Genomic DNA, 12739 nt, shown 5'->3' with positions numbered 1-12739 from the left:
CTCATCATTTATTTTATACAAGAATTTCTAACGGTGTCAGATAAAAGGAATAATCGCTAGGTGTTTGCAGGTCTTATCATCGAACCGAAAGGGGTTCGGCAGCGAAAGAACGTCGAAATTAAAGAAGGTGATTAGATTATACATATTTCTGTCCAGAAATGAGCAGCTATAGTATGGGATAAAATGAATAATAGCTCCATGTTCGCAGGTCTTACATCGACCGAAAGGGGACCGGGAGCGAAAGAATTATATGGGGATAAAAAGGGGGGGGGGGGGAGTTGTAGGTTTAGTATGCATAGCGCCGTGCGCGTGTGCCAACACACACACACACACACACACGTATTTCTGTCCAGAAATGAACGAAATCGGGCTTACAGTACTGATCTGTATTAAGGAGTAACAGCATTCAGCTGTCTCCGTGCGTGGGACCCCGCGGCGGACGCTGCTGCGGCTGTGGCTCCGTTCCGTCGGGTTCGCCCGATTCGTCTACGTTTTGCATCAACTCCGCTTCCGGATCCTGCTGCTGTTGGGGGGGTACGGTGTGCGGTTTGTCCCGGCGACTGCTAGCGGGCGTGAAATCGAGAACGAAGCGCTTGCTGGCTCGGCTATACTTCTGCAGGTGGTAATAAATCTTCAGCACGCCCTTCACCGCGACGAACACGAGCCCTCCGATGACGGTGCGCCGCAGATGGTTCTCGACCGAGGAGAAACACACTCGGCCTATCATGGAGGCAACAGTCGGTAACATGAGGGCACCGCAGAACAGTCGCGTGACCGAGAGCGGATCCGATGAGTGTATCGGGCTGGCCAGCAACGGTCCGGGATTCGGGTAAGGCGGGTTCGGTTCGTTACTGCAACGAGATGGAAAACGGAACGGGTACGGGTTGTTAGAATCGGCTGGGGAGTGCAATTTCCGATCATCCGGTTCCGGATGTCGTCCCCTCTCATCTGCCTTACCGAACTGGAAGTACAAGCGATATAACGGGGTACTGGCGGAGGCAATCCTGACGCTTCTGGATGAATCGCAACACAACCGACTCCCAGCGTATCATCTGACCGATGATGAGCGCGACCGGTATGGTTGGCAGGCACAGCATCAGTGTGTACGATTCCGCGTTCCTCATTACCGTCATACCCTGCTCGTAACCAATCGTTTGCAGCAAGGTGATTGCACCGAACGTCAGGGCGGACCAGTAGACGGAACAGATGATGACACCTGCCGCCAGCCCCGGGCTCAACAGGTTCGCCAACTGGTCCAGCCGTTCGAGCAGCATCGCGATGCTACCCATCGATGGCAGGATCACAAAGTACTCGGCCCGGCACTGTGGGCAGTTAATCTGTCTGGCCGGATTGCCTCGCTGCTTCTCATCGATCCAGCGCAACAGGCACGACTGGTGCACCCATTTAGTAGCGCCGCGGCAATTGCATGGTTGCACCCACGCTGCAGTCCGATCATCCTCTTCGGTCGCGAAGCACACCCAACAGTAACGTTCGTCTGGTTCTGCCGGTGCTGGTGCTGGTGCTGGTGCCGGCAACGCAGCCGCAGCAGCCTCCTCCACCGAGTCCGGCACCTCCAAAATCAAATGTTGTGCCAGTGTAGACACCCACCGACGCTGCCGCTCCTGTTCGCTGCTGCCCACCGAGATGGCTGATGTTGCTGATTCCGACGAATCGCTCATTTCATCATTCGACTCCATCCTGTCCTGCTGTGGTCAGTAGCAACAGCGGCGGCTAATCCGGCGGCTGCTCCCGTATTCTTGTCACTTTTTCTCCTTCTAAACAATGAATTATCAACGAAAATAAAGAGAATTTTTTTTTTTTTAACATATATAAGGACGGACGAGCCGTATGTTTAACGAAAATAAAGAGAATTTCGGGCACGAAAAACTCAGCACCAAAAGCCTACCTTGTTTGGCGTCCTTTTAATAGCTTTTATCGGATCTGAGCTGTTCCGATGGAGAAGTTGCCCGGTGGAAGGAGAAATCGAACGTTAATGCAACAGAATCCTTGCAGAACCACGAACCTTTCCACTTGCCGGTGCGTTTTCCGATGGTTTCCTTTGAAGCCACCCGTGTGCCTCGGCCGCAGATTCCTCGGCCTGCCTTCTGGCGCGCTCGCTGCAGTTGATTGTGAGTGGGTTGATTGGTTTCCGGAGCGTTGCAAAAGGAGTTAGAACCCCTTTTTCGCAGTTTCAACCTCGTCTGTTCGGGGAGCTTTGCGTGCAGGCGTCTTGCACACATTCCTGGCTTACCATTCCAACGGCATCCACGACCACAGTGCAGTTTGTTGGTCTAGCGCATGGATTAGAACAGAAATGTGAGCATTTTCCCCCTTTTTAAAGTGATTTTACGCGGAAAGAGGGATTTTAGCGGCGATTTTAAAACCAACACCATAAGTACACCCAAAAAAATCACCCATGTAGCATAGTTGGTTGGTACTGCTTGGTACCGCGTTGACACCGAATTTGGAATTTGGTACGACTTGGTACTACTTGGTACGACTTGATTTTCCGCTGTTTTTCACAGTTTCCCCGTGGTTTTCGATGGATTCGATAGATTTGTGTTCTCTACATGCAGGAATTCATTTTGGTGACCTTACCTGTTTCCTCCATACACTTTGGCTCCGTCCTGTCCATAAATGTGTACGCACGCGACGGTGCGACCCTGCAGCAAGAAGCGTTCTGTGGTCCCGGGTGATATTTTGTGTTCCTCTTTTCCACAGGATCATAATTAAAAAAAAAAGAACAATAGCTGCTCAATAGCTGAAACGAGTTCGATTCCTCTCTGGTTTCGCTTGATTAGAAGAAAAGGAGGTGATACCGATATCTACATCTATAGCAACGTGCATACCCAGCCATATAAATAATAAATGCCAGATTAAATGGGCTAGAAACTTAGAAGTATTTTATTTTTGTAGATATTGGTTTTATACCAGTCAAGAAATTCATACAATAGTAATATAATGTATGAATTTCAATCATTGTAGTGTGGACGCAGCAGGACTACCCACACGGAAGCACGAAAGTTCAGGAGATACGCTATTCTGTTTTAGGCAAATTTGGATCTGCTCAAAAACGATAAACACACGCAGCCTAGGCTGCTTTCCTTTGAAATCAGATGGCTTTATTGCTCTGATCGAGGATCTAAAGTAAAAGAAAGCGACCAGCGGCTGGCGACTGGCAGGGCTGACGGGATCAACTGCAATAATGGAAGACAAACGAATAAGTAATAAATGTATTTTATTCAGTTTAAGTTATTTCGAGACTAGCGCATCCATTCTATCGTATGCAATGCAAGGAACACAGAGAGGCCCGGTACTGTAGGATCGTTTCTGTTGGGCTGCTGCTCGCGCAGATCATCGCCCAATCGGGGTTTTAGAATCAGGCCTGGGGAGCTACTGAAGGGAACCGGGAGCAATTATGCTTTCAAAATGAGGGAAACAAGCAATGCTGATCATGACATAGCATCACACCACTCGGAAAGTTACCCAATCACCCCGTCAATTTGGTGATCTGTGTTTCGTCCCTTGTTGACGGTTCGCGAATGGTCCGGTCCCGGTCCGCCATCACCCTCGAAAAGATCGCGCAAGACGGGCTCGCGTTCGCCCCTTTACCAGATGGCCAGTCCAGCACACGTTGGCACACAGCTGCCCAAGTGATGTGGATGTCGAAAGCGTTGCCGAATTGCCGTCCATCGCCGTCAAACCAATTGGGTTTGGGTGGCGAGGAACCGCGCCGCTGGTGGTGTTCGTCGATTAAAGATTAGCGAGCAAGCTCGATCGAAGCGTCCGGTCCGGGCACACCGGATGGATCGAAAATCTTGAGCACTTGGAGCACTTGAGGCAGTCTGGTGGGTAACGTGAAGCGTCGAAAGGTTAGGCGCGGGCTGGTGGGACAGTGGATCGGATAAAAAGTCAGAAAATAGACAGCGGATAAGGAATGTGTGGCAATGTGGCAGCATCGCTTCACGCAACCCTTCCGATCCAAGGCCCCGGTCCGGGATCAGGTTGCTGGCTGTAGTGTGCGCGTTACTCAATGGATTGTTATGCTAGATCCAGGACGCAAGCGCCCCGATTTGGTCGCAGTGGAGCGGTGGAAGGCGAAGCTTGTCTTCGATCTGAGGCAGTTCAGATAGCGGACCAGCGGATGATCATCGCCTTTTCGCCTTAGCGCTAGTCTGGTGAGTTCGCTGGAGGGTGCAGGTTGTGTCGCAGGCGGTTCAGGTTGCTGTGTGCCCGTTTATCCAGGCGTTGGAGCCGTTGTTCGCCGCATCCACCGCATCCGTAACGATGCCGGAGAACGTGGCCGTACCGGTGCCACGGTTGCACGCGGCCATTCCGATCGCGAGTCAGCGTACCACCCCCGAGCCGACCGGTGCCGGCAATCGGCCACCGCTCTCTATCATCAAGTTCCTGGAGCTGGTAAGCCCGTGGGCGCCGCTAGCAGTCAAACAGCTTCAATCAATCCTGCTCCTTCTGCTTGTTGTGCTTCTACCTCGTCACCTCGGTTCGCCGGTTTCGGACAGTCGCTGGCCATCACCTGTACGGCCCTGCACTACTACAGCTTCGACGATGGTGACCTGGTGACCGGCTTCCTGGCCACCGGCACCTTTTGCGGTTTCATCGTCATCCTGATCACCATCATGGCTGGTAAGCACCCTGGGCACCCTTCCACCAGCACCGTGCCCGTTTAACGCTCTACCCCTTTCCACCACCCCGTGTCACCCCTTGTGCGTTGACACGCGCATCCACATACCCGCAAACCCCGGAGGCTACCTCATCAAGGCCCATCTGCACCGCCGGCTGAGCATCTTCTACAGCCTGCTCGGCTGCAGCACCTTCCTCACGTCCGGCATCTTCATCATCGAGGCGTGGGAGCACGCATTCCGGACCCGCACGCGTGACCTCGCCATCACCAAGGGTTCGATCTCCATCATCAACGGCGTCATCTTCCTGATGGACACCATCTTCACGTTCCGCGAGCGCAAGTGAAGAACGCCAGCAGCCGTATAGAACGAGTAGTAGTAGTAGTAGTAGTAGTAGTAGTAGCAGTACCCAGTGTAGCACCTCGTCTATGTGTGTGTTTGTGGATAAATAAGAGGAAGTAAAAGAACGAACGAACGAACGAACGAACGGCTCAATGTGTGAAATACCATTATCACCCGTTATCCCGTTGCATACACATCACCCTCCGCCATGAAATTTGCACCCCCGCCTTCCAGCACTGGCTGGCTGATCTAGCGGTTGGCAAAAAGGGCGAAGAATGCAATCGTACATTCCGAAAACCGAGCACCTGGGGTGCCGCAAAGGTGCTGCTGCTGCTGCTGCAGAACCCCCTTGCAGGCTGTAGCAATGCAGGTCGCCCGTGTTGTGTCTTCATCCCCCCCACCCCCCCCCCCTTGGCACTCCCTTCAGCAAGGCCACCAAGCCCAGGCCGGCACCGTGGGACGTAGCGATGGCAAGGCGGGTGGGCGGTTTGTCACCGAATCTCGGAAGCATCGGTGCACCCGATGGGGAATTTGTCACCTCGCAATTTATCACCCCCTTCGCCTGCCACCCCCATTCATCCGTCCCGGGCCATTGGCAAGGTACGTGATATGCCTGCCTGCCTGCCTGCCTGCCTGCCTGGTTGCCTGCTAATGAAATATTTGCTTAATTTTGGCACTTGCCGCGCACTTGGCTGCTTGGCCCCCGGGTGTGCACTCCGGTGTCTGTGTGTGTGTGTGCGCGCGCGGACGCGCTGTGTTCTATCCACTGCCCCTATCCACCCACGTCGCCGTTCCCGTCCCCGTCCCCGTAACCTTCATCCACCAACAAAAGGCGATCGCGCTCATGGCCATGGGAGTGGGATCTGGTTTGCTGATTCCGGTGCACCACTGCGGAACCGTCCCTTCGGACGTCGAGAGAAGGAAAAACGGGTACCTGGTGGGTGCCATGTTGGATCTGTCGTTGGAGGAGTCGTGGTGGAGCAGTCAGCAAGCCCGGCTGGTAGTAAGCGGGGCCTGGTAGCCTGGGCTTCCCATCGATTGAGCCACGCAATTAGACGCTCCTGTCCTCCCCCCGCGTGCAGCATGCCAACAGGGGTTGGATCCGCGGTGGAACGCAAAATGCTGCGGCAAGGATGCTGAACACAGTGCACAATGCGGAATGCGACCGTTGCAGGGACGGACGGTGGGTGGGGGAGGTGAGATGGAGAGCAATGGCATGACAGTGCTGCCGCTGCAAGGAATTGATGATTTTGTTTTTGAATAAATGCCACCGCCCCCACCCCCACCCCCTCTTCCCTTTCACACACATTACCGCTTTCAAATTGGTTCGCGACGGGGGGGGGGGCGAAGCGAAGAGGAGAGAAGGGGGAAGGGTGGGAGTCGGTTGTGTTAACACCAATCCGACCAATTCGCCTTCCGCCCAGATTTAGATCCAACCAATTCCTGTTCCAACTTCCGCTCCACTCCACTCCACTCCACTCCATTTCCACCGCTGCCAGGCCCAGGCCCGCTTTCCTGCATCCGGTGGCGCTCTGCAATCTCTGCAGCTCCCGGGCCCGAGCAAACCTGGTGCAATGGGAGTGGGGGGGGGGGGGTAGGTTTTTGGCACCGAGCCCTAACGAGATTTGTGGCAAATCTCTGGTTCGTTTGTTCTACTTTCATCTCCAGCGAAGTGTGCATGTGTCTGTGTGAGAGGTTGGGATTCGAGTGGAGTGCAACTATCCTTCCCCGCATTCCACCCCAATTCCCACCCTTGAGCACCCGGCCCGGCAAATCCGCCGGCCACCGATTCCTCGTTGGCGCCCCCTAGGCGCCGACGATTGGCCAACATGATGATGATGATGATGATGATGATGCTGCTGATGGCAATGTTAATGTAGTCTTCTTCGCTGTGGGATCTGGGCCGGAAGTTGGACGGGAACCAAGATTGAAGTGGCCACCTTTTCCCTGTGGGCCCCGAAGGCACGCCAGTTCAATTTCTCTAAGGTGGTGCTAATTATCGGGCCGAGAGCCGGAGAGCCCCTGACGCGCGGGGGCAAGCATCTGTGTCCGGAACCATTCCCCCCCCCCCCCCCCCTTTCGGGCCTAGCGGAGCGGATCCAGACAACCACCCGGTCCACCCGGGCGACCCGGAACACCGACCGGGCACACATCGCAGGACCGTGGTGAGATGTTGCGCGTACACAACATGGCGGCATCGACGAGCGAACCATCGAGCAGTTCCAGTGAGAAAAGGGTGCTGAGGTCGGCTACCGAGGGGGTGGGGGCCGTTTTCCACCGCCACCACCGCCACCACCGCTTCCTCCGCTGGTTCCTCAACAAACTGGTCAGCGCCTACTCGCCAGTGACGCGTCGGCGGCGGCGGCGGCGGCGACTTCCGAAGCTTCCGATCCGAGGAGTCCTTCCAACGAGGATTCTGCGGCACGTCATCGTTTTGCGCCATTTTCAAACCCCCGCCCCCCCCCCTACGCACCCTCACCACACAAACCGTGCAGCCTCCCTTCGCATCCTCTGCAGCGACCCCTCGGGTTATTGATCCTGCCTGCCCATCAACCCATCTCCCTTTTTTTCTCTCTCTCTCTCTCTCTCTCTCTCTCTCTCGTGCACTCTCTCTCTCTCTCGTGTGTCCCTCGCTTTGGCAAGGCAAATGGATGGTTATGTCGTCATCATTCTCATCACCATCGTCATCGTCGTCATCGGGGCCTTCCGAAGCAACCGCCCCCCGGTTCCGCCCTTCCGCCCAACCGCCCATCCCTGGAACCACTGTCTCCAAGTCTGTTCGGTGTTACGTAGTGCCCGCGGGCCATATACACGGCCGGTTTGGCATTTGTTTCGCTCTCGCATCGCTCGTGCTCCTTTCCTGGTCACAGCATCACCAGCATCACCAGCAGCAGCAGCAGCAGCAGCAGCAGCGCCAGGCTGCGCATACGCCGGATTCGCACCCTTCGCGCCGCGTTGGCACGCTTCGGCGTAGCGTGCACTCCGCTCCCCCAAACCTTCCCCCCCAATACAGCATCCGCCGGAACATCATCATCATCGGAGATCGGGCTAGTGCTAGCGATGCGATGTTGCGATGCTGGCCGTGGCGCGTATCGCGGCATCATCTCTCTTCGCTACGCTCTCTCTCTCTCTCTCTCTCTCTCTCTCTCGCTCTCTTCGCATCTCATTCGTTCCCACACTGCCACTCGCACTCTCTCTCTCTCTCAATTTCTATGCTGCTCTTGCGCGCACTCTCTCTCTCTCTCTCTCTCTCTCTCTCTCTCTCTCTCCATTGGGGCGTCCGAAGTGCTGTCGAAGTGGAGCGATGGAGCACGGCCGTTGTGTGCATGCGTGAAGCGTGCCAGCAGCAGCAGCTTAGCAAGAAACAGCAGTGCCAAGAGCAGGAGCAGCAGCAGCAGCAGCATCTTCGGAGGTTGATGCAGCGCGCGACCGGTCGACGAACGTCAGTTAATCGTAGCCCTTCGATCCTACCGGTAACGCGCGGGCTGTTTCCGTTTTGTTTTTTACTCCTGATCAGGTCCTGATGTTTGGGTATCTCGGTCGGTCGGCGCGGACCGACCGACCCGACCCGACGACGACTGACTAAACGTTTTTTTGAAGAGGAGGAGAAGAAGGAGGAGAAAGATGGTTGGGGGCAGAAGCGACGGTGAAGTGAGGACGGAGCATCGCACGCGTTGGTCGTCGCTTCGTCACATACAACAACAACAACAGCAGCAGCAGCAAAGCTTCCCTTCAGACACAAGTGCATCGCTACACCTAGAGCATTCACTCATTCCTTACACTACAACCATCACCACCACCATCCCTTGACAAACGCACTACCCCCATTCATCTGTCCTCTATCGTCGTCGTCGTGTTGTTGTGGTTGTTGTTACGCTGGCCACAAAAATGGGACTTCACCGGACAGGACGCACGTCCTGTGCGTGCGTGCGTGCGTGCGTGCTATACCTAGTGGTTGTTTGTCTGTGCGCGTGTATGTGTGTCTGTGTATGTATGTGTGAATCGCATGTTTTGGGGCCACTGGCATAGATCCTGCCACCATCGCAACACACACACATATATACACGTCGACACACAAGTGCACATACACAGCGGAAGAGACAGTGCGGGGTGGGGTGGGGTGGGATGGGAAGAGAAGAAGTGATACCCCGCATCAGACCGAATTGCATCGGAGTGTTTTAGTGGTTTAGCGCACGATGAATGATCCGCTACGATCAACCTGCTACGTGCCCATCCACCCTCATCCCCCCCCCCGCTCCCCCACCCCCCTTGACATCCCTTCTGCCATCAACAACTGCGCCTAGCCACGAGTGCAACGCGCAGGTGTGCATGTGCACCACGCATCACCATTTTCATCCATCAACAACAACAACAACAACAGCTGCACTGGTCGCACAGCAACCAACCTACTAGTGATCCGTATCGGTGTGCCTTTGTGTTTGTGCGTGATTTCAGATTTCATGTTGTTGTTGTTTGTTCTTGTTTTTTTTTTTTTGTTAAAGGCAGAACAGGGCCACAAACAAACGAAAAACCGAATCGAATTGACTTAACACGTCCTTTCTTCTTCTCTTCCCAACTGGCCACTGACAGGCAAGGCAGCCTACAGCACCACACCCACACCTCACAGTGGCTCCCGGTAGCCGACAGCCTGCCAGGCCAGGACACAGAACATGCACACACAGTAACCGTAACAACAAACAAACAACGAGACGAGAAGCGGCAGGCCGCAAACCCCACACTCACACACCCATTCCTACCCACCACTACACTGTGGCTGCCGGATAAGGGTCTACTAAAGCTTCTCAGCAAACAAGAACGGCTTCCACTACTACTACTACTACTACTACTACTACTACTACTTGCTCAACACTGGCGTGCTACAGTAGTGCTCGAACTCGACCCTGTATGTGTGTATGTGCGCGTGTGTGAGTAAAGAGTAGTTTGCTTGTGTTTCTTTTTTTTGGTTTCGCTAACGTCCTTCCTTTCCGGCTGCGTGCGTGTGTGTGTCAGTGTAACAGTGTTTGTGTTTATTGCGTGTGTGCGAGCGCGCGCGCGCGCGCATGTGCCAACCTTGGACCCTTTTCCTGTCCTGCCCTCTGCGCGATCGACGCGAACGCGAACCACTTCAACTTTGCTCTCCCCTCCGAACGACCGGTGTTTGTGTGCGTTTCTGTTCCGCGGTGCTCCCTCGCCCCCTCCCCTCGGCAACGGACGCGCGCGGTTCCGAACGATCCGACAGTGCGCGAGCTTAACCAGCTGGTATCGATTCACCTACTCGATCAATCAACGTAAAACCGGAAGAGAAAAGCAGAAAAAACAGAGAAGGAAAGAGATAGATAGGAAGAGAAAAAAGAGAGAGCAACAGAGAGAGCAAGAGAGAGAGAGAGAGAGAGAGAGAAGGAAAGAAAGAGAAAAGAAAAAGGAAAGAAAAACGAGCCTGATGATGTGTACGAGTAACTCGTGCGCCACTGCCACTGGATCACCGTCCACGATGGTCTGCGCCGGAAGCGGAACCGACCGGAAGAAGGAAGTAAAGTGAAGCGTTTTCTATTCTTCTAACTTCCAAACAAAACCACCACCAACCCCCGACCCCCCCAAAAACATTCTATTTTCCCACGATTACTACTACTACTACTACTACTACTACTATTACTACCACTACTACTATTACTACCACCAAAACCAACAACAACAAAAGCGGCAATGCGTGCTCTTAAAAACCAACTCTAACTCCCTGCACACTTAAACGCTCGCTGGAGAAGCCATTAAAACCCGTGAACGAGAAGGAAGAAGAAAGTGAGAGAGTAAGCGAGAGAGAGAGAGAGAGAGAGCGTGAGAGAGAGAACGAGAGAAAGAGAGCGAAAGAGAAAGGAAAACAATAAATTAATCTAAAAACAACAACAACAAAACCACAAAACAAAGCAAAACCCTCACTACTCCCTTTGCCATCCCGCAAAATCCTCCTCTGAAAAAGAAAAGAAAAAAAAACGAATCCCTCTTCCACACCCCACCAAACCACATCCACATACCTGCGCCCCACACCCTGTTTCCTGTGAGTGAGGATCGCCCGGCATGATGAGGTGCCACTAAACTGCGAAACAAACTGCGAACTGTTAAATCAAAACGAACGAATAGAAGAAAAAAAAACCCACTACTACACAACATTCCCACATCAACCTGCACACGTACACAGACAAGTTTCGTCCAAGCCACGTCCCTGTTTGCCCAGCTACCACCACCACCCCTTCTCCTAACCAACCCTACCCCCCCCCCCCCCCCCCCCCCCCGGTAAACACCAATCAACAATAAACGAACCGAACTAATAGCGCAAACCGAATCGCTACCTTTAATAACCGAATCAAATCAAATCAAAGAGCTTAAAGCCGAAAACCTGTCAAAAGCCGTAAAGCAAACTGACTAAACCGAAACCGAAACAACAGGCAACAACTACTCCAGCAGCACCAACAGCAGCAGCAGCAGCAGCGGTGGGCGTTCGAGCAAGAGAGGTACACACAGCTACTAGGCACTCAGAGCAGAGGGGCAACTGCGGTAGTAATAGCAGCAGCAGCAGCAGACAGCATGTGGTAGTGCGGGTCCGAGCCGAGGATTGCAAAGAAAGTGGCTGTGGCCAACACCATAACGCTGCACCGGAAACACACCCGATTTCCAACCCCGCGGTCCCGCAGCTGTTGAACTCCTGCTGACACCTGACCTCAGGCAGGCTGGCCTCGCGCAGGACTCACGAACGGAACGGAAAGCAGAAGTAAAGCAATCGGCAAGCAGCCGTAGCCAGCCGCAGCAACGCTCTCAAACCCGTTTCGTTCATATAATCCCACAACAACACACGTACACCCACAGCGACAGAGCGCGATGGTTGAGCGCGCGTACGGGATGCGTACAATCAGAAGCAGCCTAGTGTGCATGGACGTGTGCTACAGTGCCGGTTGTCCGGGAGTCTGCTGACTCGGGAAGCGGAAACGGGAAGCGCATGCACACAGACAGCAACAGAAGCAGCAACAGCGGTGCATCAGCAAGCGGGTAAGCGGGGTAACTCGACGCGACGCGAGTTCTACTAGGAGAGAAGCGGCAGCAACAACATGCACCCCAGAGTGTGACGGACTCGACTCGCAGCAGAGCGCGTTGCAGAGCAGCGCAGTCAGCTCCGCCGACTTCCGCAGGCGCCGACGCAACCAGACGAAGCAGCACGAAAGAAGAACGAGAAGACACGGGGAGCAGAACGCAGAAAGCGCACCAGGCAGCTACAGGAGAAGGGAACAGAGAGCAGTAGACAGAAGGCGAAGGAAGAAGGCAAAAAAGGAACGTACTGAGGTAAACATCCCACATCGCTACCCACTAGTACACGCTAGCTTAAAACTCCCTTACTACTACTACTACTACTACTACTACTGCAAACGCCTAGCGTAAAAAAAAATCTAAACAAAAGTATTCTAAACCAAGCTAAAGCTACTAACGATTCACTAACCAACCCTGAACCCCATCCACCCACAACAAAAAAAAAACACACAAACACACTAAACCACTCTTCCATTTCCCACTCTCCAACCCCCCACACCCCCCGCTCCTCCCGTTTCACTAACAACCCCTCAGCAGCAGCAGCAGCAGCAGCAGCTGCATCTCCTCGCCGCTGTTTCCGCTAGATCGACTTGGCATACATCGAAATTGTTTTCTCCTCCCACTTTTGCATACCAACATCCCCCCCGTCACCGTCGTGGTACAATCGCAAACTACCACCG

The 12739-nt window shown here is 54.0% G+C and overlaps 3 protein-coding genes across 5 annotated transcripts in view; 2 read left to right on the top strand and 1 right to left on the bottom strand.

Moving 5' to 3' along the window:
• Nucleotides 1-2638, bottom strand: LOC126579657 (E3 ubiquitin-protein ligase MARCHF5-like). Of its 2 annotated transcripts, none has more exons than XM_050243162.1 (4): nucleotides 2599-2638; nucleotides 1907-2291; nucleotides 958-1775; nucleotides 1-851 (listed from the first exon to the last, which is right to left on the bottom strand). In XM_050243162.1, exons 3-4 carry the CDS (start codon nucleotides 1695-1697, stop codon nucleotides 407-409), a joined length of 1185 nt encoding a protein of 394 aa, XP_050099119.1. In that variant the 5' UTR covers nucleotides 1698-1775; nucleotides 1907-2291; nucleotides 2599-2638; the 3' UTR covers nucleotides 1-406. The 2 variants fall into 2 exon arrangements, with proteins under 2 accessions (XP_050099119.1, XP_050099120.1); XM_050243163.1 differs by lacking the exon at nucleotides 2599-2638 and having other exon boundaries at nucleotides 1907-1946; nucleotides 2036-2398.
• Nucleotides 2639-4287: 1649 nt separating this feature from the next.
• Nucleotides 4288-4989, top strand: LOC126579659 (uncharacterized). Its single transcript, XM_050243166.1, has 3 exons — nucleotides 4288-4419; nucleotides 4524-4647; nucleotides 4769-4989. Exons 1-3 carry the CDS (start codon nucleotides 4288-4290, stop codon nucleotides 4987-4989), a joined length of 477 nt encoding a protein of 158 aa, XP_050099123.1.
• A 3453-nt stretch (nucleotides 4990-8442) lies between these two features.
• Nucleotides 8443-12739, top strand: part of LOC126579647 (neuronal acetylcholine receptor subunit alpha-7-like) — a 40145-nt gene continuing 35848 nt past the window's right edge. For both annotated transcript variants that reach the window (XM_050243145.1, XM_050243144.1), the window contains exons 1-2: nucleotides 8443-8458; nucleotides 9576-12314. The gene's annotated coding sequence lies outside the window, so the exon portion shown is untranslated. The remainder of the gene's footprint in view (nucleotides 8459-9575; nucleotides 12315-12739) is intronic.

Source organism: Anopheles aquasalis, chromosome Y (assembly GCF_943734665.1).
Source record: "Anopheles aquasalis chromosome Y, idAnoAquaMG_Q_19, whole genome shotgun sequence".
In the NCBI taxonomy this organism is placed as follows: Eukaryota; Metazoa; Arthropoda; class Insecta; order Diptera; family Culicidae; genus Anopheles; species Anopheles aquasalis.
Note: the sequence above shows the minus strand (reverse complement) of the source record. Positions and strands in the feature narration are given on the sequence as shown.